This window comes from Nycticebus coucang, chromosome 14 (genome assembly GCF_027406575.1).
Source record: "Nycticebus coucang isolate mNycCou1 chromosome 14, mNycCou1.pri, whole genome shotgun sequence".
NCBI lineage: Eukaryota > Metazoa > Chordata > Mammalia > Primates > Lorisidae > Nycticebus > Nycticebus coucang.
Window position 1 is genome coordinate 16,272,817 of NC_069793.1, and position 24,480 is coordinate 16,297,296.

The 24,480-nt window shown below is 38.9% G+C and overlaps 3 protein-coding genes across 3 annotated transcripts; all 3 read left to right on the forward strand.

The window, feature by feature from the left end:
* The first annotated feature begins 3,165 nt into the window (after positions 1 to 3,165).
* On the forward strand, positions 3,166 to 4,113 carry LOC128564327 (olfactory receptor 5T3-like). The gene has a single exon (XM_053559822.1). The coding sequence runs from the start codon at positions 3,166 to 3,168 to the stop codon at positions 4,111 to 4,113; it is 948 nt and encodes a 315-aa protein (XP_053415797.1).
* A 5,017-nt stretch (positions 4,114 to 9,130) lies between these two features.
* On the forward strand, positions 9,131 to 11,882 carry LOC128564328 (olfactory receptor 5T1-like). The gene is made up of 2 exons (XM_053559824.1): positions 9,131 to 9,450; positions 10,898 to 11,882. Exons 1-2 carry the CDS (start codon positions 9,131 to 9,133, stop codon positions 11,880 to 11,882), a joined length of 1,305 nt encoding a protein of 434 aa, XP_053415799.1.
* A 7,046-nt stretch (positions 11,883 to 18,928) lies between these two features.
* Positions 18,929 to 19,909, forward strand: LOC128565605 (olfactory receptor 5T1-like). The gene has a single exon (XM_053562189.1). It carries the CDS (start codon positions 18,929 to 18,931, stop codon positions 19,907 to 19,909), a length of 981 nt encoding a protein of 326 aa, XP_053418164.1.
* The last annotated feature ends 4,571 nt before the right edge of the window (positions 19,910 to 24,480 follow it).

Consider the following 24,480-nt stretch of genomic DNA (forward strand, 5'->3'; position numbering starts at 1 on the left):
GCCTTTATTTCCTTATGTGAATCAGTAGCTCTAATGAGACATGATTTGGAATAAAACATACTTTAATTCATAAACCACCTTCTTTCTCTACAGCCATAGTCAAAGCATCAAAGGTTACTAGAAAATTATCAACAAAAGTATCAGGGAGATTTGATTAAACATTATTTTACTAGCATTTCCCCAAACAGAATGTAAAGACAGAGCTGCATTTTAAATATCAGTCGTAGCATATAACATTGGGATTCATTAGGTGTATCCTCGTTAGAATGGCATTTTAATATGTATTGTGTCATGTACCATATTTATAATTAAAAGAAGAAATTCATTGCATATGACATGGGGCCCATTAATTTCTCAGTGCTTTGATGAAAATTAATTTCATAATTCTCTATTTTGCAGTTTAAGAAAATTTAGAAGTCACACTTCACACATATGTATTCTGCTTTATGTTTACAATTTAATCAAACCTATTTTAATGTATTTTATAAATGAGCAATGGTATTTACTATGCAATGGTATCTTGTTTGTGTAGTTGAATAAGACAGGGCTGACAATTGTGGGTAAGCTTAGTTATTCTTTGATTCAGAAAGAGAATAAAGCATCGTTTTTGCATGACAAAAATGTATCTTACTTGTAGAACATCCTCATTCTCTCTCACTTCTTCAAGAATCAATTAGATATTTATACAAATATTTATTGAAGAGAGTCAAGAACAAAACAGAAACTAGGCAGATAGGAAAGCATGGTGAAAATAAAGATGGACAGGCAATTTTTATTATTTTATTTTTATTATTACTCTCCTACTTAGTGAAGAGAAGGAGACACCCCCAGGTGGCGCTTTGCATTCCAGTCTGGAGACTGCGCTGGACGGGAAGGGCAGGTGCAACAAGAGTCCGTGAGCAGGTGTCTGTGGTTGTCTCAGTTCCGGCCAGTGCTGGGTGATCTCCCCATGGAGTGGTGGGTTGTTCCCCAGGTTACTGTTGGGAGGTCAGCCTGAAGGGTGAGCAAGGCCCTTTTCACAGATGCTGATGTTACAGGATATTTCTCTGCCAGGGTGTCCCCAGGGTGGTAATCGTGGCAGCTGGATGAGGCTATATTTGCAGTGTTCTGAGTATCTAAGATGTAGGCATTTGCTCTAACTAGGTTCAGTTGTGACGGTGGCTCAAGGCTGGCAAGTCCCTGCTACAGCACTGGACAGGGTAAAATTCTTATCAAGCCATGGTGTTTGACTGATGGGGAGGCTGGGGCCAGCTAAGGGCCCACAGCAATGGAGGCTGGGGGTGGAGCCTGGGCCCAGAGATACCACTGGAGCTAACGGGTCAGAAATGTGGACTCAGGAGCAGTGGGAAACCTGAAGCCTGCACAGGAGCCGAGAGGCAGGGCAGAAGCTGCACCGACTGGGCCTCAAAGTGTAAGAACAGCATGAAGAACACGGAGGTGGAGCCATGTGGGACCTGGGAGCAGTGTGGAGATGATGGAAGTGAGCCCACTGGAGTGGGGTCACTGGATGGCCAGGGCTCTCCTGCTGACCTCATCCCACAAAGTCAGCCACTGCAAGTCCCCACAGGTGGGCATTTGTCGACCCATTCTGCCCTCTGTTCTGAGTCAGGCGTGCTCCGCTCTCAGGCACAGAGCTTGGCATGGGAGAACTTCCCCTCCACCCGCTCGCTCCCAAACTCAGTGGGGGTGTTGCAGAGGTGGCCGCAGCAAACCCAGCCGCTTGTACATCTGGCTTCCTGCACCTGAGAGCTTGAATGGCGTCAATGACAGAAACCTTGGAGAGGAGCCTCCAGGGTCCTGCTGCCCCTGCTTTCTAGTATAATTTCACTGCCCAGATTCCAAGCTGTTTCTAATCAGTCCACAGTTTAGGGCGTGGTGCCTGTGCTGGGGTCCGGGGGTGGAGTGGGGGGATGGAGCATGTGGATCCCTGGGACTCTTTCTTCCTGTCCTCCCCCAGGTACTGTCTAGTCTTGTAGAATAAAGGACCTATTACCTTCTCCTGCCCTCTGACTGTCCCCCATCCTTGCTGCAGTGATTCACAATGTTCTTCCCACGTCAGCCCATCCATCAGCAGACATCCCCTTGTAACTTTCTATCCCCTCCTTAAAGTGACGTGTGTGGGGTGCTTCCAGTCCGCCATCCTGCTGCCTTTCTGATGCTTGTGTCTTTTTAACGATAACTTCTATAAACAATTAGTTATTATTGGGTGGTATTTATTTTATGGTAGTTTTTGAAACTCTGTCATACCCACGATATAGTAAAGAAATAGTTGTGTGGGTTTTTTGACATTCATCTATACAATAACATGCCCCAAGACGTTGCAGGCATAGTGAGCAGGAGAATTGAGACATTGACAGTAGAGTAAATTCGACAAACAATAATCGTTAAAAATACCTGGCGGAATCAAACAACGAACAACTTGATGATGTTTGTTTCCGAAAATAAATATGAAAAACTAAAATAAAAAGAAACAAAAAGGCCAATGACAAACCGTTTTGGCTTGTGAACAAGGTACATTTACCTTCAGAATCGCTTCTGTTCTGTTCATCACTGATGAACATTCTAATGCAATAGAGTCAATGCCGACAGAAAGGACTTGAAATGTATTGGTAAGAAAGGCTGCCTTGCAGGACAAATTGAAACATCAGTCTAAATTATCCACTTTCTATTTTGGAGTAGTTAAATATTACATAATAAATTATTATCACATTCTTTGTTTTTCCTTTAAATTCAACCAATATTAGGACGTAAACATGATTGTTCCAACCTTCTAAATAGGAACATTAAGGAAAGTCATTCTATGGACTTTGTAGAAAATTTACTTGGCACTGGTAGTCTGTCATCATGGATTTTAAACAAGTATAAAAATAGGCCATAGTAAATTTGAAAGAAAATGATTTGAACATTGAATCAATAATATCTGTGCTTACATTTAACAAGATGAATTTAGCCCTCAGTGAATGAATTAATGTCTTCATTTTGTCAAACAGAGTATTTCATCCACATGGAGCCCTCTTCTTCATCACTACTAATCCTTTTCTCTGAACAGGGTTTCATTTTTCCTTTTCAGAAAATAACCCTGAGGATGTAATGGGATGAACACAATTTACATGGGATATTACTCTTAGAACACAGAAGCAACAAACGTCAGGGTTGCCTTCAGGGATGGATTTACATGTGAAGAATCAGGTGGAAAACGTGACTGAAGTCACCATGTTTATACTGATGGGCTTCACAGATGATTTTGAGCTGCAAGTCGTCCTATTTTTATTGTTTTTGGCAATCTATCTGTTCACTCTGATAGGAAATTTGGGACTGGTTGTACTGGTCACTGTGGATTCCCGGCTCCACAACCCCATGTACTACTTTCTGAGCGCTCTGTCATTCTTGGATGCCTGCTATTCTACTGTCGTCACCCCCCAAATGCTGGTCAATTTCCTGGCAGAAAACAAAGCCATTTCATTTGTTGGCTGTGCAACACAATTGCTTCTCTTCAGTACTTTTGGGACCACGGAATGCTTTCTGTTGGCTGCCATGGCTTATGACCGCTATGTGGCCATCTACAACCCTCTCCTGTATGCAGTGAGCATGTCACCCAGAGTCTACGTGCCACTCATCACCGCCTGCTACGTCTGTGGCATTTTGCATGCTACTGTACACACGGTGGCTACGTTCAGCCTCTCCTTCTGTGGATCCAATGAAATTAGACATTTCTTTTGTGACATCCCTCCTCTTCTTGCTATTTCGTGTTCTGACACTCACACAAACCAGCTCCTTCTCTTCTACTTGGTGGGCTCCATCGAGATAGTCACCGTCTTGATTGTTCTGATCTCTTACGGTTTCATTGTGTTGGCAATTCTGAAAAGGCATTCTGCGGGAGGAAGACGTAAAGTGTTGTCTACATGTGGCTCTCACCTAACTGGAGTGTCAATTTATCACGGAACAATCCTCTTCATGTATTTGAGACCAAGTTCCAGCTATGCTTTAGAGCACGACATGATAATGTCCGTATTTTACACCATCGTGATTCCCATGCTGAATCCCATCATCTACAGTTTGAGGAACAAAGATGTAAAAGAGGCAATCAGAAGAGTGGGAAAGATTGGCGTATGATGCATTTTTCACAAAACATAAAGACGTAAAAGAGGCCCTGATAAGATTATTGAGAAAAATTGGTTCCTGCGTAAAGTTGAGTTTTATAATGAACATACTTGAAAGTAATATGGGGTGTCAGTCCATGTGTCTATGGTCATAATACTTAATTAAAAATGTGTCTAAGCATCAACAAAAGCAAATGCAAAATACAAATTAGAAAATAACCTATACCTGGTTGCTATGCGTGACTACTCACAGATCTGAAAAGCTGGCCTAGTTTGTGGCTGGGATCCTTGTTTTAAGTTGCTGTGTCCCTGCTCAGGTTCTAGTCCTGTCATTGTGCTCTCTTTATGGGGACAGCCGTGCATTTGTTATCATTCCACAAAGTTCACATCTCACAAACAAAACCCAGAAAACAGAAACCATCTCACTTGAATTAAGCCCACCTGTTCCACTTTGTCCATTGCACTTTATTTACTTTTCTTGTAGGATTTACTCAGATGAAGAATCACTAAGAGTGGATACTGACTTTCCCTTCAAAATCTGAGTGTTTTCCTGAAGGAATGACTGTCTTCTGCCAGAACAACGCATCAACATTTATTAATAAAGACAATGTTTCTTTTGAGAGTTGATTCATAACTGTGAGATTGATATCCAAAACCATAATTTGTAATGCCTCAGTTTCTAATCTCTTCTGGTCAGTTATGCAAAGAGAACATGTTCATCTATATTAGAGTGAATGCAGGGAGCAAAAACTATATTTAAATTTTTCTTAACAGAAACTAATTTTTGGTAGACAATATTGAGTACACGGTAGAAAAAATTTTCATTTTATAAGAAATAGTGTGTTTCAAGCCAGGGTATCTTAAAATGTACTTTTTGATTTATGATCTTTTAAAGACAATTTTCTAGAAGAATGGAATAATACATCTCAAAGTGTTTCTAAACCCTGATCTCTTATGAATATAAAACTTTCTACAACATTTCAGGATCAATAGTAGGCTCATAGGTACAAATCTGTAGATTACTGGATTATTATTATTATTATTATTTGGTCTTGGGATTCCTTCTTAGATTTTAAAAGGTTCATTTTTAACTCCACCATATCTCTTATATCTTGTGTTCCATTATCACTCCTGTTAATATTCTGTATGCCTGGGTTTATGATACAATGTGTGCATTCATATTTAATCTTCTCAGTTAAACTTTCAAGAAGCTTAAATCATTTTCTCAATTACTTATAACTAGAACAATTTAAAACATAAATGTAGAGGGTAGCATTTATTACCTGATTATACTTTCTGTCTTCCATTATGCTTTCATATTATCTTATTATATATGTGATGTACATGCTTACTGGATTTTCTGATAATTCACAGATTGTATTTCCAAGAAGAGGAAACTGGATTTCAGAGGATTTCTCAAACAAAAGCACATAGATAATTAGAATCACAGCTAAAACTATGTTCTGCATATGTTTTTGCACTGAGGGATTATTTTACTCCAGGGCCCAATGTGCGCTCATGTAATCATTTGCATCATGTAATTCATGGCTCTAGATCATTTACATCTTTGCTACAGGAAAACATTCCTTTTGATGCTTTTATTGTCCCAGGAGAGAATTCATGTTTTTTTCTTTTTGAAGCATCCCTGTGGAATTCAAGAAGGTCTCAAGGACCTGGCATAAGGAATAAAATGAAAAATATTTATATAGTACCTTAGTTGAGCGTTCAGTGAGCAGTTCATTTCCAAAGGTAAGAGGGAAAGCTTTATATCCTCATTAAATATTTAGAAGCTATAACCATGAATATAAAACTAACATGCATTCCTTAACATGCAAGTCTAAGAGAGAGTATTCTTCTTAAATTGAAACTGGTTTTTACTAATTGAATTGCATGCCTTCCTGAAAAAATAGAAAGAAAAATAAGAATGATTCCCAATATGTTTAGGTCGCTATAGCTATAAATGAGGAATTCACTTTAATTTATTGATAAAAAAGAACCATCAAAATAGGGGCAGTAAAATTAAGGGTTGTATATATACAATTTTGAAAAAGTACTAACTAGAGAGAAAATTAAGTTTCAACCTATCATCAGATTGGTTACACACCATTTTGGGATAAATTTTCTTCTTATGGAAGAAGATAATTTTTATTCTTCAGGAACAAATTATAAATTTATTTAGTGTTTTGAGAAATTGATCTCAAAACCTTTGGAGTATTTTTTTTGTTTGTTTGTTTTTCCCCTTGAGAAAGGGTCTTGCTCTGTTGTTCTGGCTAGATTGCAATGTTGTTATCATTGCTCACTGCAACCTTGAACTCTCTACTCTTGATCTCAAGCAAACCTCTTCCTCCTCCTCCCAAGTAGCTGGAAATACAGGCACTGCCCAACCTCTCCTCTAATGCTGTTGCTTGGGCGAGTCTCCAACTCCTGACTCAAGCAATCATCCTGCCTCGGCCTCCCAGAGTGCTGTGATTACACGTTGATCCACCTCGCCCAGCCCCATTTTAGCTTTTTAATGGTGGACTCAAACTTGATAAATTTATGAAATAATCATAATATATGAAGGTGTGATTTTTTATTATTTATGGAGGATAATGATCCCAGAATCATAGCACAGTACAATGGATTTGTGATAAAGTCAAGTGGAAATAACTGAAGTCCTGGCTCTGCTACTATGTAACCGTGGTCAGTCATGGGCCTAGCATGGCCTCAGTTTTTTCATGTATAAAAGGATGGTGAATCATTTTTATGTTGTAGCTTATGTAAAATAATGTACACTAAATTTCTTACTCCAGTAGCTGACAAATAAGCTGGTAGATGCTGCAATATTTTTTCTTCTTCTTGAGCTCAGAATTTGTAGCATTGTTTCCATGGATGCTATGTAATTAATTTTTTCTGATTTGGAGAGTTGAGGAAGAAATGTCATTTTTAGTCTTCCAGATTAGTTATATTTTACTAAAAATTCAGAATGTATATATATTTTTTCTGGCCCATATCAAACTAAAATAAGTTAAATATAAACACAGGCAGTTCTAATTTTCTATAAAATTTGTTCACAGCAAGGCCTGTTTAGTGATTGTCTTGGTAATAGTGGCGGCTGTTTGAGGCTGTCTCGGCAGTGTTGTGGTGTCCAAGACGTGGGCATTGTTCAGTTGTGACGGTAGCAGAAGGCTGGCTTGGGTCACTTGTCTGTGATTTCTTCAGTTCTTTACAGTGAGTTAGATAGTAGCTGTAATGAGACATGATTTGGAATAAAATATACTTTACTCTTAAACCACCTTCTTTCTCTACAGACATAGTCAGAAGCATCAAAGTTTACTAGAAAATTATCAACAAAAGCACCAAACAAAAGCATCAAACAAATCAAAGGAGATTTGATTAAACATGATTTTACTAGCATTCCCCCAAACAGAGTGAGAAGACAGAGCTGAATTTTTAACATCAACGATAGCATATAACATTGGGACTCGTTAGAATGGCATTTTAACATGTAATGTGTCATGTACCATATTTATAGTTATAAGAAGAAATACATTGCTTATGATTTGTGGCCCATTAATTGCTCAATTCTTTGATGACAATTACTTCTATAATTCTCTATTTATTTTGAAAGAAAATTTAGAAGTCATATTTCATATATATGTATGCTGCATTCTATTTATAATTGAATCAAACATATTTTAATGTGTTCTATTAATAAGACTCTGCAATGGTATCTTGTTTGTGTACTTGAACAAGATAGGGCTGAAAATTGTGATTAAACTTAATCTTTGATTAAGAAAGAATAAAACATCATTTTTGCATGACAAAAATATATTGTAATTTTAGAACATCCTTATTCTCTCTCTTCTCGCTCCTTCAGTAATTAATTAGATATTTATACAAATATTTACTGAAAAGCATCAAGAGCAAAACAGAAACTAGGCAGATAGGAAAGCATGGTGAAAATAAAAGTGTATAAGCAATTTTTAAAAGACACCAATAGGCAGTCGACTAAAGAAATTCTTTGCAAAATATATGTGCATGTTGACTGACATGCAGAACAGAAATTTTAGCTACTTTAAATTCTAATCTTTGCTTTCCTGATATATTTGAGAGACCACAGTTGTGAAAGGTGAAGACAAGTCTATCTGGACTCGAAAACCCTGTATTAAAATCTCATATTGGCACCCAGTGAGTGCGCAGCCTGTGAAGTAATCACTTTAGGATATTGACCTGGTTGTGTTTTTTCACGTCACCAGAATTCTTTTGCTTCTGCTGCTTCTTCCTTTTTTTTAGTTTTATTCTCATCTGAATCCTCTTCTCTGAGATTAGTGCTCACAGGTTTGTGGCACCTCATCTACTTTGCTGGGAACTCTCATATTTAGGAGAAGGAGCCATCCCCAGGCGGCACTTTTGCCTTTGAGTCTGGGAGACTGCCCTGGAAGGGAAGGTGCAGTGAAGGCCTGTGAGCAGGTGTCTGTTCTGTTCCCCACCCCATGGTTGTCTCAGTTCCAGCCAGTGCTGGGTAATCTTCCCATGGAGTGCTGGCTTGTTCCCCAGGCTGCTGTTGGGAGGTCAGCCTGAAGAGTGAGCAAGGAACTTTTCACAGATGCCTATGTTACTGGATATTTCCCTGTCTGGGTGTCCCACAGATTTAATAGTGTCAGCTGAATGAAGCTATCTTGGCAGTGTTGTGAGTATCAAATATGTTGGCATTTGTTCCAGCTAGGTTCAGTTGTGACTATGGCTCAAGGCTGGCACGTCTCTGCCTGGGCATTGGACAGTGGAAAGTTTTCCTCAGGCCATGGTGTCTGGTGGCAGTGGGGAGGCTCGGGCCAGATCAGGGGCAGCAGCAATGAAGGAGAGCCTGGGCCCAGAGACAGTGCTGGAGCTAAGGGGTCAGAGCAGTGGGCTCCAGAGCAGTGGAAACACTGGAGCCTGCACAGGAGCCGAGAGGCAGGGCAGAAGCTGCACCGACTGGGCCTCAAAGTGTGAGAACAGCATGAGGAACACGGAGGTGGAGCCATAGGGGATCTGGGGGCAGTGTGGAGATGATGGAAGTGAGCCCACTGGAGTGGGGTCACTGGATGGCCAGGGCTCTCCTGCTGACCTCATCCCACAAAGTCAGCCACTGCAAGTCTCCACAGGTGGGCATTTGTCGACCCATTCTGCCCTCTGTTCTGAGTCAGGCGTGCTCCGCTCTCAGGCACAGAGCTTGGCATGGGAGAACCCCTCCACCCACTCGCTCCCAAACTCAGTGGGGGTGTTGCAGAGGTGGCCGCAGCAAACCCAGCCACTTGTACATCTGGCTTCCTGCACCTGAGAGCTTGAATGGCGTCAATGACAGAAACCTTGGAGTGGAGCCTCCAGGGTCCTGCTGCCCCTGCTTTCTAGTATAATTTCACTGCTCAGATTCCAAGCTCTGTTTCTAATCAGTCCACAGTTTACGATGTGGTGCCTGTGCTGGGGACGGGGGATGGGGGTCCCTGGGACTCTTTCTTCCTGTCCTCTCCCAGATACTGTCTAGTCTTATAGAATAAATGACCTATTACCTTCTCCTGCCCTCTGACTGTCCCCATCCTTGCTGCAGTGATTCACAATGTTCTTCCCACGTCAGCCCATCCATCAGCAGACATCCCCTTGTGACTTACAGTCCTCTCCTTAAAGTGATGTGTGTGGGGTGCTTCCAGTCCGCCATCCTGCTGCCTTTCTGATGCTGAAACAGTGTCCTGTTTCAGTTTGAGTTTGGTTTGACTTGTGAGGTTTTCTCTGGTTCTGAGTATAAAGTGTTGGAGGTGGTTTCTCCCCTTCTCTGCAATAAGCAATGAACATTTTGGAGTAGAGGGAGACTAAGGTGTCTTTTTAACAATAAGTTCTATAAACAATTAGTTATTATTCGGTGGTATTTATTTTATGGTAGTTTTTGAAACTCTGTCATACCCACGATATAGTAAAGAAGTAGTTGTGTGGGTTTTTTGACATTCATCTATACAATAACATGCCCCAAGACTTTCAGGCATAGTGAGCAGGAGAATTGAGACATTGACAGTAGAGTAAATTTGACAAACAATAATCGTTAAAAATACCTGGCAGAATCAAACAACGAACAATTTGATGATGTTTGTTTCCGAAAATAAATATGCAAAACTAAAATAAAAAGAAACAAAAAGGCCAATGACAAACCGTTTTGGCTTGTGAACAAGGTACATTTACCTTCAGAATCACGTCTGTTCTGTTCATCACTGATGAACATTCTAATGCAATAGAGTTAATGCCGACAGAAAGGACTTGAAATATATTGGTAAGAAAGGCTGCCTTGCAGGACAAATTGAAACGTCAGTCTAAATCATCCACTTTCTAGTTCAGAATAGTTAAATATTAGATAATAAATGATCATCACTTTTTTGTTGTTGTTGAAATTCAACCAATATTAGGATGTAAATGTGGTTGTTCACACCTTATACTAGGAACATTAAGGAAAGGCATTCCATGGATTTTGTAGAAAATTTACTTGGCACTAGTAGTCTGTCTTCATGGATTTTAAACAATTATAAAAATAGGCCATAGTAAATTTCAAAGAAAATGAACTGAACGTTGAATCAATAAAACCAGTGCTAACATTTAACAAGATGAATTTAGCCAACAAGTGAATAAATTAATTTTTTCAATTTTGTCAAACAGACTGTTTTGTCCACTTGGAGCCAACTTCTTTATCACTGCTAAACCTTTCTTTGAACAGGGTTTCATTTTTCCTTTTCAGGAAACAAACCTGAGGATGTAATGGGATGAACACAATTTACATGGGATATTGTTCTTAGAATTCAGAAGCAACAAACGTCAGGGTTGCCTTCAGGAATGGATTTACATGTGAAGAATCAGGTGGAAAACATGACTGAAGTAACCATGTTTATACTAATGGGCTTCACAGACAATTTTGAGCTGCAAGTTGTCCTATTTTTATTGTTTTTGGCAATCTATCTGTTCACTCTGATAGGAAATTTGGGACTGGTTGTACTGGTCACTGTGGATTCCCGGCTGCACAACCCCATGTACTACTTTCTGAGCGCTCTGTCATTCTTGGATGCCTGCTATTCTACTGTCGTCACCCCCAAAATGCTGGTCAATTTCCTGGCAGAAAACAAAGCTATTTCATTTTTTGGCTGTGCAACACAATTGTTTCTCTTTGGTACTTTTGGGACCACGGAATGCTTTCTGTTGGCTGCGATGGCTTATGACCGCTATGTGGCCATCTACAACCCTCTCCTGTATGCAGTGAGCATGTCACCCAGAGTCTACGTGCCACTCATCACCGCCTGCTACGTCTGTGGCATTTTGCATGCTACTATACACACGGTGGCTACGTTCAGCCTCTCCTTCTGCGGATCCAATGAAATTAGACATTTCTTTTGTGATATCCTTCCTCTTCTTGCTATTTCATGTTCTGACACTCACACCAACCAGCTCCTCCTCTTCTACTTTGTGAGTTCCATTGAGATAGTCACTGCCCTGATTGTTCTGATCTCTTATGGTTTCATTGTGTTGGCAATTCTGAAAAGGCATTCTGCAGGAGGGAGACATAAAGTGTTCTCTACGTGTGGCTCTCACTTAACTGGAGTGTCAATTTATCACGGAACAATCCTCTTCATGTATTTGAGACCAAGTTCCAGCTATGCTTTAGAGCATGACATGATAATGTCTGTATTTTACACCATCGTGATTCCCATGCTGAATCCCATCATCTACAGTTTGAGGAACAAAGATGTGAAAGAGGCAATCAGAAGAGTGGGAAAGATTGGTGTATGATGCATTTTTCTCACTAAACATAAAGACGTAAAAGAGGCCCTGAAAAGAGTATTGAGAAAAGTTGGTTCCTGCATAGAGTTTTATAAATCAGTACACTTGAGAATAATATGGGATGTCAGTCCATGTGTCTATGGTCATAATACTTAATTGAGAATGTGTCTAAGCATCAACAAAAGCAAATGCAAAATACAAATTAGAAAATAACCTATACCTGGTTGCTATGCGTGACTACTCACAGATCTGAAAAGCTGGCCTAGTTTGTGGCTGGGATCCTTGTTTTAAGTTGCTGTGTCCCTGCTCAGGTTCTAGTCCTGTCATTGTGCTCTCTTTATGGGGACAGCCCTGCATTTGTTATCATTCCACAAAGTTCACATCTGATAAACAAGACCCAGAAAACAGAAACAATCTCACTTGAATTAAGCCCACCTGTTTCACTTTGTCCATTGCACTTTATTTATTTTTGTTCTATGATTTGCTCACATGAAGAATCATTAAGAGTGGACTCTGACTTTCCTTCCAAAATCTCAGTGTTTTCCTGAAGGAATGACTGTCTTCTGACAGAACAATGCATCAACACATATTAATAAAGACAATGTTTCTTTGAGAGTTGATTCATAACTGTGAGATTGATATCCAAAACAACAATTTGAAGTGCTTCAGTTTCCAATCTTTTCTGGTCAGTTATGCAAAGGGAACATGTTCAGGGCAGTGCCTGTGGCTCAGAGGAGTAGGGCACCAGCTCCATATACCAGACATGGCGTGTTCAAACCTGGTCCGTCCAAAAAAAAAAAGGAGAGAACATGTTCCTCTATATTAAATGCAGGGAGCAAAAAATATACTTAAGTTTTTTTTAACAGAAACTAATTTCTAATTTTTAGTTAGACAATATTGAGTACATGGTAGAAAAAATTTTCATCTTATAAAAAAAATCACGCTTTTCAAGCCAGGGTACCTTAAAATTTACTTTTTGATTTATGGTCTTTTAAAGAGAATTTTCTAGAACAATGGAATAATAGACCTTAAAGTGTTTCTAAACATTGATCTCTTATGAATCTCTTACAACATTTCAGTAACAATAGCAGGATCATAGCCAGGTACAAGTCTGTAGATTACTGGATTATTATTATTTTGGGGGGTCTTGGGATTTCTTCATAGATATTAAAAGGTTCATTTTTAACTCTACCAGATGTCTCATAGTCTTGTGTTCCATTATCACTCCTGTTAATACTCTGTATGCCTGGGTTTATGATACAATGTGTGCATTCATATTTAATCTCCTTCATTAAACTTTCAAAAAGCTTAAATCTATTTCTCAATTACTTAGAACTAGAATAATTTAAAACATAAATTTATAGAGTAATCTTTATTACATGATTATACTTTCTGTCTTCCATTACACTTTCATATTATCTTCTTATATGTGCGATGTACACACTTACTGGATTTTCTGATAATTCACAGATTGTATTTCCAAGAAGAGGAAACTGGATTTCAGAGGATTTATCAAACAAAAGCACATAGATAATTAGAATCAGAGCTAAAACTATGTTTTGCATATGTTTTTTACACTGAGGGATTATTTTATTCCAGGGCCCAAGGTGCACTCATGTAATCATTTGCAACATGTGATTCATTGCTTCGGATCACTTACTTTCCTACAGGATTCCTTTTGATACTTTTTTTGTCCCAGGAGAGAATTCATGTTTTTTCTTTTTGAGGCATCCCTGCGGAATTCAAGAAGGGCTCAAGGACCTAGCATAAGGATTAAAATAAATAATATTTATATAGTATCCTTAGTTGAGTATTGAGTGAGCAGTTCATTTCCAAAGGTAAGAGGGAAAGCTTTATATCCTTATGAAATATTTAGAAGTTATAACAATGAATATAAAACTAACACGTATTCCTTAATATGCAAGTCTAAGAGTGTTCTTCTTAAAATGAAATTGATTTTTACAAATTGAATTGCATGCCTTCCTGGAAAAATAGAAAGGAAAGTAAGAATGATTCCCAATATGTTTTGGTTGCTATAGCTATAAATGAGGAATACACTTTAATTTATTGATAAAAGGGAACCATCAAAATAGGGGCAGTAAAATTAAGCATTGTATATATACAATTTTGAAAAAGTACTAAGAGAGAGAAAATTAACTGTCAACCTATCATCAGATTGGTTATACACCATTTTGGGATAATTTTTCTTCTTATGGAAGAAGATAATTTTTATTCTTCTAGAACAAATTATAAATTCATTTAGTGTTTGGGAAATTGATCTCAAACCCTTGGGAGATTTTTTTGTTTGTTTGTTTGTTTGTTTGTTTTCCACTTGAGAAAGGGTCTTGCTCTGTCATTCTGCCTAGAGTGCAATGTTGTCATCATTGCTTACTGCAACCTTGAACTCTCAACTCTTGATCTCAAGCAATCCTCTTCCTCCTCCTCCCAAGTAGCTGGAAGCGCAGGCACAGACCACCCTCTCTGCTAATGCTGTTGCTCGGGCTGGTCTCTAACTCCTGACCTCAGCAATCGTCCTGCCTCGGCCTCCTAGAATGCTGTGATTACATCTTGATTCACCTCGCCCAGCCCCATTGTAGCTTTTTAATGGTGGAGTCAAACTTGATACCTTTATAAAATAATCCTAATATATGAAGGTGTGATTTTTTTATTATTTATGGAGGATAATGATTCCAGAATTATGGCATAGTACAATGAATCTGTGATGTTGTCAAGTGAAGTAAATTTTGGAGAAGCCAGGATTGAGTCCTGGCTCTGCTACTGTGTAACCTTGGTCAGTCATGGGCCTAGCTGGGCCTCAGTTTTTTCATGTATAAAAGGATGGTGAATCATTTTTATGTTGTAGCTTATGTAAAATAATTTACACTAAATTTCTTACTCCAGTAGCTGACAAATAATGCGGTAGCTACTGCAATAATTTTTCTTCTTCTTGAGCTCAGAATTTGTAGCATTGTTTCCATGGATGCTGAGTAATTTATGTTTTCTTATTTGAAGAGTTGATGAAGAAATGTCATTTTAGTCTTCCAGATTAGTTATATTTTGCCAAAATTTCAGAATCTATATATTTTTTCTGGCCCATACCAAAGTAAAATAAGATAGATATAAACATAGTCATTTCTAATTTCCTATAAAATTTGTTCACAGCAAGGCCTGTTTAGTGATCGTCTTGGCAATAGTGGTGGCTGTTTGAGGCTGTCTCGGCAGTGTTGTGGGTGTCCAAGACTTGGGCATTGCTCCAACTAGGTTCAGTTGTGACAGTGGTGCAAGGCTGGCTTAGGTCACTTGTCTGTGATTTCTTCAGTTCTTTACAGTGAGTTAGATAGTAGCTCTAATGAGACATGATTTGGAATAAAATATACTTTAATCCTAAACCACCTTCTTTCTATACACACATAGTCAAAAGCATTAAAGTTTACTAGAAAATTATCAACAAAAGCACCAGGGAGATTTGATTAAACATGATTTTACTAGCATTCCCCCAAACAGAGTGAGAAGACAGAGCTGAATTTTTAACATCAACCACAGCATATAACATTGGGACTCATTAGAATGGCATTTTAACATGTAATGTGTCATGTACCATATTTATAGTTATAAGAAGAAATACATTGCTTATGATTTGTGGCCCATTAATTGCTCAATTCTTTGATGACAATTACTTCTATAATTCTCTATTTATTTTGAAAGAAAATTTAGAAGTCATATTTCATATATATGTATGCTGCATTCTATTTATAATTGAATCAAACATATTTTAATGTGTTTTATTAATAAGACTCTGCAATGGTATCTTGTTTGTGTACTTGAACAAGACTGAGCTGAAAATTGTGATTAAACTTAATCTTTGATTAAGAAAGAATAAAACATCATTTTTGCATGACAAAAATGTATTGTAATTTTAGAACAACCTTATTCTCTCTCTTCTCACTCCTTCAAGAATCAATTAGATATTTATACAAATATTTACTGAAAAGCATCAAGAGCAAAACAGAAACTAGGCAGATAGGAAAGCATGGTGAAAATAAAAATGCATAAGCAATTTTTAAAAGACACCAATAGGCAGTCCACTAAAGGAATTCTTTGCAAAATATATGTGCATGTTGACTGACACGCAGAGCAGAAATTTCAGCCACATTAAATTCTAATCTTTACTTTCCTGATATATTTGAGAGACCACAGTTGTGAAAGCTGAAGACAATTCTATCTGGACCCTAAAACCCTGTATTAAAATCTCAAATTGGCACCCAGTGAGAGTGCAGCCTGTGAAATGATCACTTTAGGATATTGACCTGGTGTCTTTTTTCATGTCACCAGAATTCTTTTGCTGCTTCTTCTTTTTTTTTTTGTTTTTCCTTTCATCTGAATCCTCTTCCCTGAACTAAGGGCTGACAGGTTTGTGGCACTCTCCTGGGAAGTCTGGTACTTAGTGATGAGAAGGAGCCACCCCCAGGCGGCACTTTTGCCTTCTAGTCTGGGAGACTGCCCTGGAAGGGAAGGGCAGGTGCCTGAGAGCCCGTGAGCAGGTGTCTGTTCTGTTCCCAATCCTGTGGTTGTCTCAGTTCTAGCCAGTGCTGGGTGATCTTCCCACGGAGTGGTGGTTGTTCCCCAGGCTGCTGTTGGGAGGAGGTCAGCCTGAAGGGTGAGCAAGGCCCTTTTCACAGATGCCTATGTTACAGGCTACTTTCTGCCTGGGTGTCCCTAGGGTGGTAATCGTGGTAAATGTATGAGGCTATGTTGGCAGTATTGTGAGGACTTGCAGTCCAAGATGTTGGCATTTGCTCCAACTAGGCTCAATTGCGATTGTGGCTTAAGGGTGTGCAGGTCTCTGCCAGGACATTGGACAGGGGAAAGTTCTCATCGTGGTGCTCTATGGCAGTGGGGAGGCTGAGGCCAGATCAGGGGCAAGCAGCAATGGAGTTTGTTGGGTGGAGCCTGGGCCCAGAGATAGCACTGGAGCTAAGGGGTCAGAGCTGTGGGCTCAGGAGCAGTGGGAACCTTGGAGCCTGCACAGAAGCCAAAAGGCAGGGCAGACTGCATGGACTGGACCTCAAAGTGTGAGAACAGCATGAGGACCCTGGAGGTGGAGCCATGTGGAACCTGGGGGCAGTGTGGACATGATGGAAGTGAGCCTGCTGGAGTGGGGCTACTGGATGGCCAGGGCTCTCCTGCTGACCTCATCCCACAGCAAGTCAGCCACTGCAAGTCCATGCAGATGGGCATTTGTCACACCCATTCTGCACTGTGTTCTAGGGGAGGATTGGCTCAGCTCTCAAGCACCTGGCATGGCATGGGAGAACTTCCCCTCCACCTACTCGCTCTAACCTAGTGTGGGTACAGCGGAGGTGGCAGCAGCAAACCCAGTGGCTTATACATCTGGCTTCCTGCACCTGAGAGCTTGAATGGCAGAAACCCTGGAGTAGAAGCCTCCAGGGATCTGATGCAGCTTCTTTCTAGTATAATTTCACTGCCCAGATTCCAAGCTGTTTCTGATCAGTCCACAGTTCAGGGCGTGGTGCCTGTGCTGGGGACGGGTGGAGCATGTGGAGCCCCGGGACTGTTTCTTCCTGTCCTCCCCCAGGTACCGTCTAGTCTTATAGAATAAATGACCTATTACCTTCTCCTGCACTCTGTATGTCCCCCACCCTTTCTGCAGTGATTCACAATGCTCCTTCCAAGAAAGTACCTCCCCAGGTAGACACCCCCCTGGAACTTTCAGTTCTCTCTCTGACGGTGAAGCATGTGGATGTTTCTAGTACAACAACTTGCCATCTTGCTGATGGTTGTTTCTTTTTAACAATAACTTCTATAAACAATTTTACCAGTTGTTACTGGATAGTATTTATTTTATAATAGTTTTAGAAACTCTGTAAGCACTACAATATATTAAAGAAATAGGTGTGGGGGTTTTTGGCATTAATATATCAAATAACATGCCCAAGACTTTGCAGGCATAGTGAGCAGGTAAATTGAGACATCAGACATCGACAGTAGAGTAAATTTGGCAAACAATAATAGTTAAAAATACCAGGCAGAATCAAAACAATGAACAAATTGATGTTTGTTTCAGAAAAGAAATATGAAAAACCATAACAAAAACAAAAAGACAAACTGTTTCGGGTTGTAAACAAGGTACATTTATCTTCAGAATCGTGTCTGTTCTGTTCATCACTATTACAAACATTCTAATGCAATAGTATAATTACCAACAGAAAGGACTTGAAATGTATTGGTAAGAAACATTGCCTTCAAGGACAAACTGAAACGTAAGTCTAAATTATCCACTTTCTAGTTAGTTTGGAGTATTCAAATGTAAATGATCATTACATTGCTTTTCTTATTTAAATTCAGCCAGTATTAGGATGTAAATGTGGTTGTTCCCACCTTATAAATAGGAAAATTTTTTTCCTTTTTTTTTTTTTTTTTTTGTAGAGACAGAGTCTCACTTTACCACCCTCGGTAGAGTGCCATGATGTCACAGGACTCACAGCAACCTCCAGCTCTTGGGCTTCCGCGATTCTCCTGCCTCAGTCTCCCGAGCAGCTGGAACTACAGGCGACCGCCACAACGCCCGGCTATTTTTTGGTTGCAGTTCAGCCGGGGCTGGGTTTGAACCCGCCACCCTCAGTATAAGGGGCCGGCGCCCTACTCACTGAGCCACAGGAGCCACCCAAAACTAAGGAAAGTCATTCCATGGACTTTGTAGAAAATTACTTGGCACTAGTAGCCCGTCTTCATGAATTTTAAAAACACTTAATATAAAATTAGGTCATAGTAAATTTGAAAGAAAATGAACTGAACATTAAATCAATAAAATCAGTGTTTACGTTTAACAAGATGAATTTAGCCAACAATTGAATGAATTAATTTCTTCATTTTGTCAAACAGAGTATTTCGTCCACTTGGAGCCAACTTCTTCATCACTACTAATCCTTTCTCTGAAAAGCGTTTCATTTTTTCTTTTCAAGTAGTAAACCTGAGGATGTAATGGGATGAATTCCATTTACATGGGATATTGTTCTTAAACCCAGAAGCAATAAATGTCAGGGTTGCCTTCAGGGATGGATTTACATGCGAAGAATCAGGTGGAAAACGTGACTGAAGTCACCATGTTTATACTGATGGGCATCACAGATGATTCTGAGCTGCAAGTCGTCCTATTTTTATTGTTTTTGGCAATCTATCTGTTCACTCTGATAGGAAATTTGGGACTGGTCATACTGGTCACTGTGGATTCCCGGCTCCACAACCCCATGTACTACTTTCTGAGCGCTCTGTCATTCTTGGATGCCTGCTATTCTACTGTCGTCACCCCCAAAATGCTCGTCAATTTCCTGGCAGAGAACAAAGCCATTTCATTTTTGGGGTGTACAACACAGATGTTTTTCTTTGGTACTTTAGGGACCACGGAATGCTTTCTGTTGGCTGCGATGGCTTATGACCGCTATGTGGCCATCTACAACCCTCTCCTGTATGCAGTGAGCATGTCACCCAGAGTCTACGTGCCACTCATCACCGCCTGCTACGTCTGTGGCATTTTGCATGCTACTGTACACACTGTAGCTATGTTCAGCCTCTCCTTCTGTGGAGCCAATGAAATTAGACATTTCTTTTGTGACATCCCTCCTCTTCTTGCTATTTCATGTTCTGACACTCACACAAACCAGCTCCTTCTCTTCTACTTTGTGGGCTCCATTGAGATAGTCACCGTCCTGATTGTCCTGATCTCTTACAGTTTCATCCTGTTGGCAATTCTGAAAATACGTTCTGCGGGAGGGAGACAAAAGGTGTTCTCTACGTGTGGCTCTCACCTAACCGGAGTGTCAATTTATCATGGAACAATCCTGTTCATGTACGTGAGACCAAGTGCCAGCCACACTTTGGAATATGACATGGTGGTGTCGATATTTTATGCCATTGTGAGTCCCATGCTGAATCCCATTATCTACAGTTTCAGGAACCAAGATGTAAAACAGGCCGTGAAAAGATTGTTGAGAAAAATTGGTCCACGAGTAAAGTAGAGTTTTAGAAATGAGTAAACCTAAAAATAATATTAGGTATCAATTCATATGTCTATGGTCATAATACTTCTTGAGGACATGTCTAAGGATCAACATAAGCAAATACAAAATACAAATTAGAAATAACCTACACCAGGTTGCTATATATGACTACTTGAAGATCTGAAAAGCTTGACTATTTTGACTTGGGGACCCTTCTTTCTATGTTCCCATATCCTGGCTCAGATTCTAGTAGTGTCATTGTTCTCTGTGTATGGGGAACAGCCTTGCCTTTGTTATCATTCAACACCATGTACTTCCAATAAGCAAGGTCCAGAGAACAGAAACAATCTCATTTTACTTAAACCCACCTGTTCCGCCTTGTCTATCCCACTTTATTTTTGTTCTAAGATTTGCTTACATGAAGAATCATGAAGAGTACAAATTTACTTTCTTTTCAAAAATCTCAGTGTTTTCATAAAGGAATGACTGTCCTCCACCGAACAATTGCATAAAAATATATTAACCAAAACAATGTTTTTTTCAAGAGTTAGTTCATATGTGTGAGATTGATGGATATCCAAAACAATAATTTTTAGTACCTCAGGTTCTAATCTCTTCTGGTCAGTTATGTAAAGAGAACTCGTTCACCTATATTAGAGTGAGTAAATGCCAGACAACAGAATCTATATTTAAATTTTTCTTAACAGAAACTAATATTGAGTGAGATAACATTAACTCCATGGTAGAAAAAAAATTTCATCTTACAAAATATCATGCTTGTCTAAGCCACAGTACCTTAAAATATACTTTTGATTTATAGTCTTTTAAGGAGAATTTTCTAGGGGAATGGAATAATTTACCTCAAAGAATTCCTAAATATTCATCTTTTGCAATATGCACTATAGGTTTGGTCCTATCGATTACCCTTCCTTCATCCAACCTCCACCCTGCATCCATCCAACCTCCACCCTGCATCCATCCAACCTCCACCCTCCCCTTCCCTTAAGTGTAGAGTATAAATGTCTTAACACAATAATTAAAGTAAGTGAGGTGAAGGCTATGGTAACCAGTTTGATGTAAGCACTCCAAATTGTATATACAATCAGCACATTGTACCCCATAAATGTATTAATGTATACAGTTATGATTTAATAAACAAATAATATTAATCTCCTATATCAAACTTCTTCAGCATTCCAAGATCAATTTTTAGGGCTTAATCATTCAAATCTGTGTTTCAAAATAGTTAAGAATATCATACGGTCAAGAACGTCTTCTGGTTTATTGGTTTTGTTGTTTTTAAATTAACAAATATAATCATTGTTTGAGATAGGAAGAAGTGAGCACAAGGAATGAGGGTGATTTTATTTATGCCTAAAATATCTGATTAATAATATATTCAACAAATGTGTCAAAAATTAATAAATATCAACAAACCCATCAACAACTGATGTCCAGTTAACATACGTAAAAATCCCAATGCCATCCTTTTTATTCTAGTCGGGCAGAAACCAAATTCTGGGAGTAAGCAGTCTCCCATGACTTCTTATTTGTTGAGGTCAATATAGAAGAATAATGTATTTAACAATAAAACATCACTACAAATATCTTACCTCTGTTATCATTCCCTCAAAAATAATTTTTGACTCATTCTATCTCCCCAGGGCCTCTTTATCACTTAATACTTTTATTTAGAAATTTCATGGTAAATATTTTACTGCTAGGTAGATCTGCTGACGTTCCAAATTCCATAAAGACAAGCACTGTGGCTGTTTGTGAAATCATGTCTCAAGGGCACAAAAAGTACCTGGAACTTAATGATTTCTTTTTAAAAAAATACTGAATGAACAGTGATTCAATGAATGAGTTACATTTGTTATTATCTGCTTAGATTGTTCATTTTGCTTAAGTTCATCCAATATCTTCAGATTTCTTATTTTCTGCATATTCATTACCATTTTAACTAATGTCCTTCTCTCCCTTTGCAGCTCCCTTACCAATGATCTATTAACTTCATTCCCCTTTCCACAGCCACTAGCTCAATTCTTAATTTTTCGAAGTTTTGATAAGTTTCAGATTAGGGAAATGTCAAGGCTCAAAACACAACACCGTATAGCTCCATGGCATGCTAAGCACTTTCAACTGAAGAAGATTGAAAGACTTTGAAGCTAGGTCTTTCTGACCTTAGGCCACCTACCTTTCTCCTGCTTCCCTTTCTTCTCCCAGGCAAGCCATGGAAGCCACAATTTCTCTTCCCCAAAATGCATCATAGAAAATAGAACTCCCCTTCCCCAAATCAAGCCATAAACCCTAGAAATGTCATTCTGACTTTCCTCCATCTCTCAGTGTAGAACCTGGTTATAAAGAAATTCTCTAACCTACCTTATCTGTGTCCCCAGGGGCCCACATTTCAGAAGGAATAGGACTGTAATCACTATGTTTAATTGTGCTGGTGTATACAAAAAATCATTGGCTGAGAATAATGATAGGAAAATGAACGAGAAACCTAAAGTAAAAATTGAACTCATTCTTTATCTTTATTGCTGAGCTAATAGACCAATACAGTATTCCTCAAAACTGAATTCACAGAAGGGGGTGAGGTCTTGGGGTGTGCCACCCCTTTTGGGGGCAAGACACAATTGTAAGAGGGACTTTACCTAACAAATGCTATCAGTGTAACCTGGAAAAAAAACAAAAAACTGAATTCACATTATTACCCCATTTGCTTGTTTATTTTTTTAAAGCAAATTTTTAGGCCACACAATTATGCAAATTCTGGTCTGATATCACTCCATAAAAGTAAATTTTTCAAAATGCCCTGTGTCCTCCAGATTATATTTTGATAAATACTAGTTTAGAAGGACATTGCAGACTTATCTAATTAGCTTCTTCCTCTATGGTAATTTTCACATTGCATTACTTATCTTTAAAAGGAACTTTTTAAACTTTATTTTTTTTTATTGTTAAATCATAGCTGTGTACATTAGTGCAATCAAGGGGTACAATGTGCTGGTTTCATACACAATCTGAAATATTCTCATAAAACTGTTCAACGTAACCTTCATGGCATTTTCTTAGTTATTGTATGTAGACATTTGTATTTTGCCTTTAGTAAGTTTTGCCTGTACCCATTCTAAGATGCACGGTAGGTGTGGCCCCACCCCTTACCCTCCCTCCACCCTAACCTCCCCCCTCCCTTCCCCTTCCTTGGCCCTTTCCCCATAGTCTTGTGCTATAGTTGGGTTATAGCCTTTATGTGAAAGCTATTCTTGATTAGCTTCTCTTCTTGGCTGTTATTGGCGTATACAAAGGCTATTGATTTGTGGACATAGATTTTGTATACTGAGACATTACTGTTCACTTCCAGGAGCCTTGTGGTTGAGTCTTTGTGGTTCTCTTAAGCGTAAAATTTTATCATTGGCAAAGAATGCGAGTTTGACCTCCTCTGCCCCCATTTGAGTGCCCTTTATTTCATTATCTTGCCTGACTGTATCATCTGGAACTTCTAGCTCTATGTTGAATAGTAGTGATAACAGTACCGTCTTGTCTGTCATATGCAAAAATACTCATTGTCCCTAATCATCAGAGAAATGCAAATCAAAACTACCTTGAGATACAATCTAACCCTAGCAAGAATGGCCCACATCACAAAATCTCAAAACTGCACATGCTGGCATGGATGTGAAGAGAAGGCAAGACTTTTACACTGCTGGCAGGACTGCAAAATTATACAACCTTTTTGGAAGGAAGTATGGAGAATCCTCAAAGAACTCAAGCTAGATCTCTCGTTTGATCCTGCAATCCCATTGCTAGGCATCTACCCAGAAGAAAAAATTATTTTATCATAAGGACATTTGCACTAGACTGTTTATCACAGCTCAATTTACAATTGCCAAAATGTGGAAACTGCCTAAATGCCCACCAACTCAAGAATGGATTAACCAGTGGTGGTATATGCATACCATGGGACCTATTCAGTCATTAAAAAAGACGGAGACTTTACATCTTTTGTATTAACCTGGATGGATGTGGAACATGTTCTTCTTAGTAAAGCATCACAAGAGAAGCAAGAATCCAGTGTACTCAATTCTAATATGAAGGTAGTAATACAAGTGGGGGTGGGGGAGGAGCACGTTGAGAGAGGGGAGGAGGGAGGAGGATGGAGTCATGGTGTGTGGCACACCTCTTGAGGGTGGGACACAATTATAAGAGGGACTTTATCTCCCCAACAATAAAAAAAGAAATTATATCCTGATGTTTAAAACATTAAAATAAAAACTATCCCTTCCTTAAAAAAAATACAAAAATAAAAATAAAGAAATAAAACTGTTAACATTTTCAAATGATTGTATTATTTTTAGAAATTTCCTGAAGGCTGGTTTTTGATGAATTCCAATAGTAAACTATTTTAAATTGCATACAAATTTTATGGACATCCTGTATAATAGAATATCTTTTCATTGCCATTTTGGTATTTCTTTTAACTGACAAAAGTATAATTACCAGGAAAGAAACCCTCCTACACAGTGGAATTAATTTCTTAAAATAAAATATTCCAAATGTCATCATTCTAGGCAAAGATAACATAC

Coding starts and splice junctions, on each gene's coding strand:
- LOC128564328 (XM_053559824.1), top strand. CDS start 9,131: ATGATGGAAGTGAGCCCACTGGAGTGGGGTCACTGGATGGCCAGGGCT. Junction 9,451..10,897: donor CTTGGAGTGGAGCCTCCAGG/GTCCTGCTGCCC, acceptor TATTGTTCTTAG/AATTCAGAAGCAACAAACGT.
- LOC128565605 (XM_053562189.1), top strand. CDS start 18,929: ATGTCAGGGTTGCCTTCAGGGATGGATTTACATGCGAAGAATCAGGTG.
- LOC128564327 (XM_053559822.1), top strand. CDS start 3,166: ATGGATTTACATGTGAAGAATCAGGTGGAAAACGTGACTGAAGTCACC.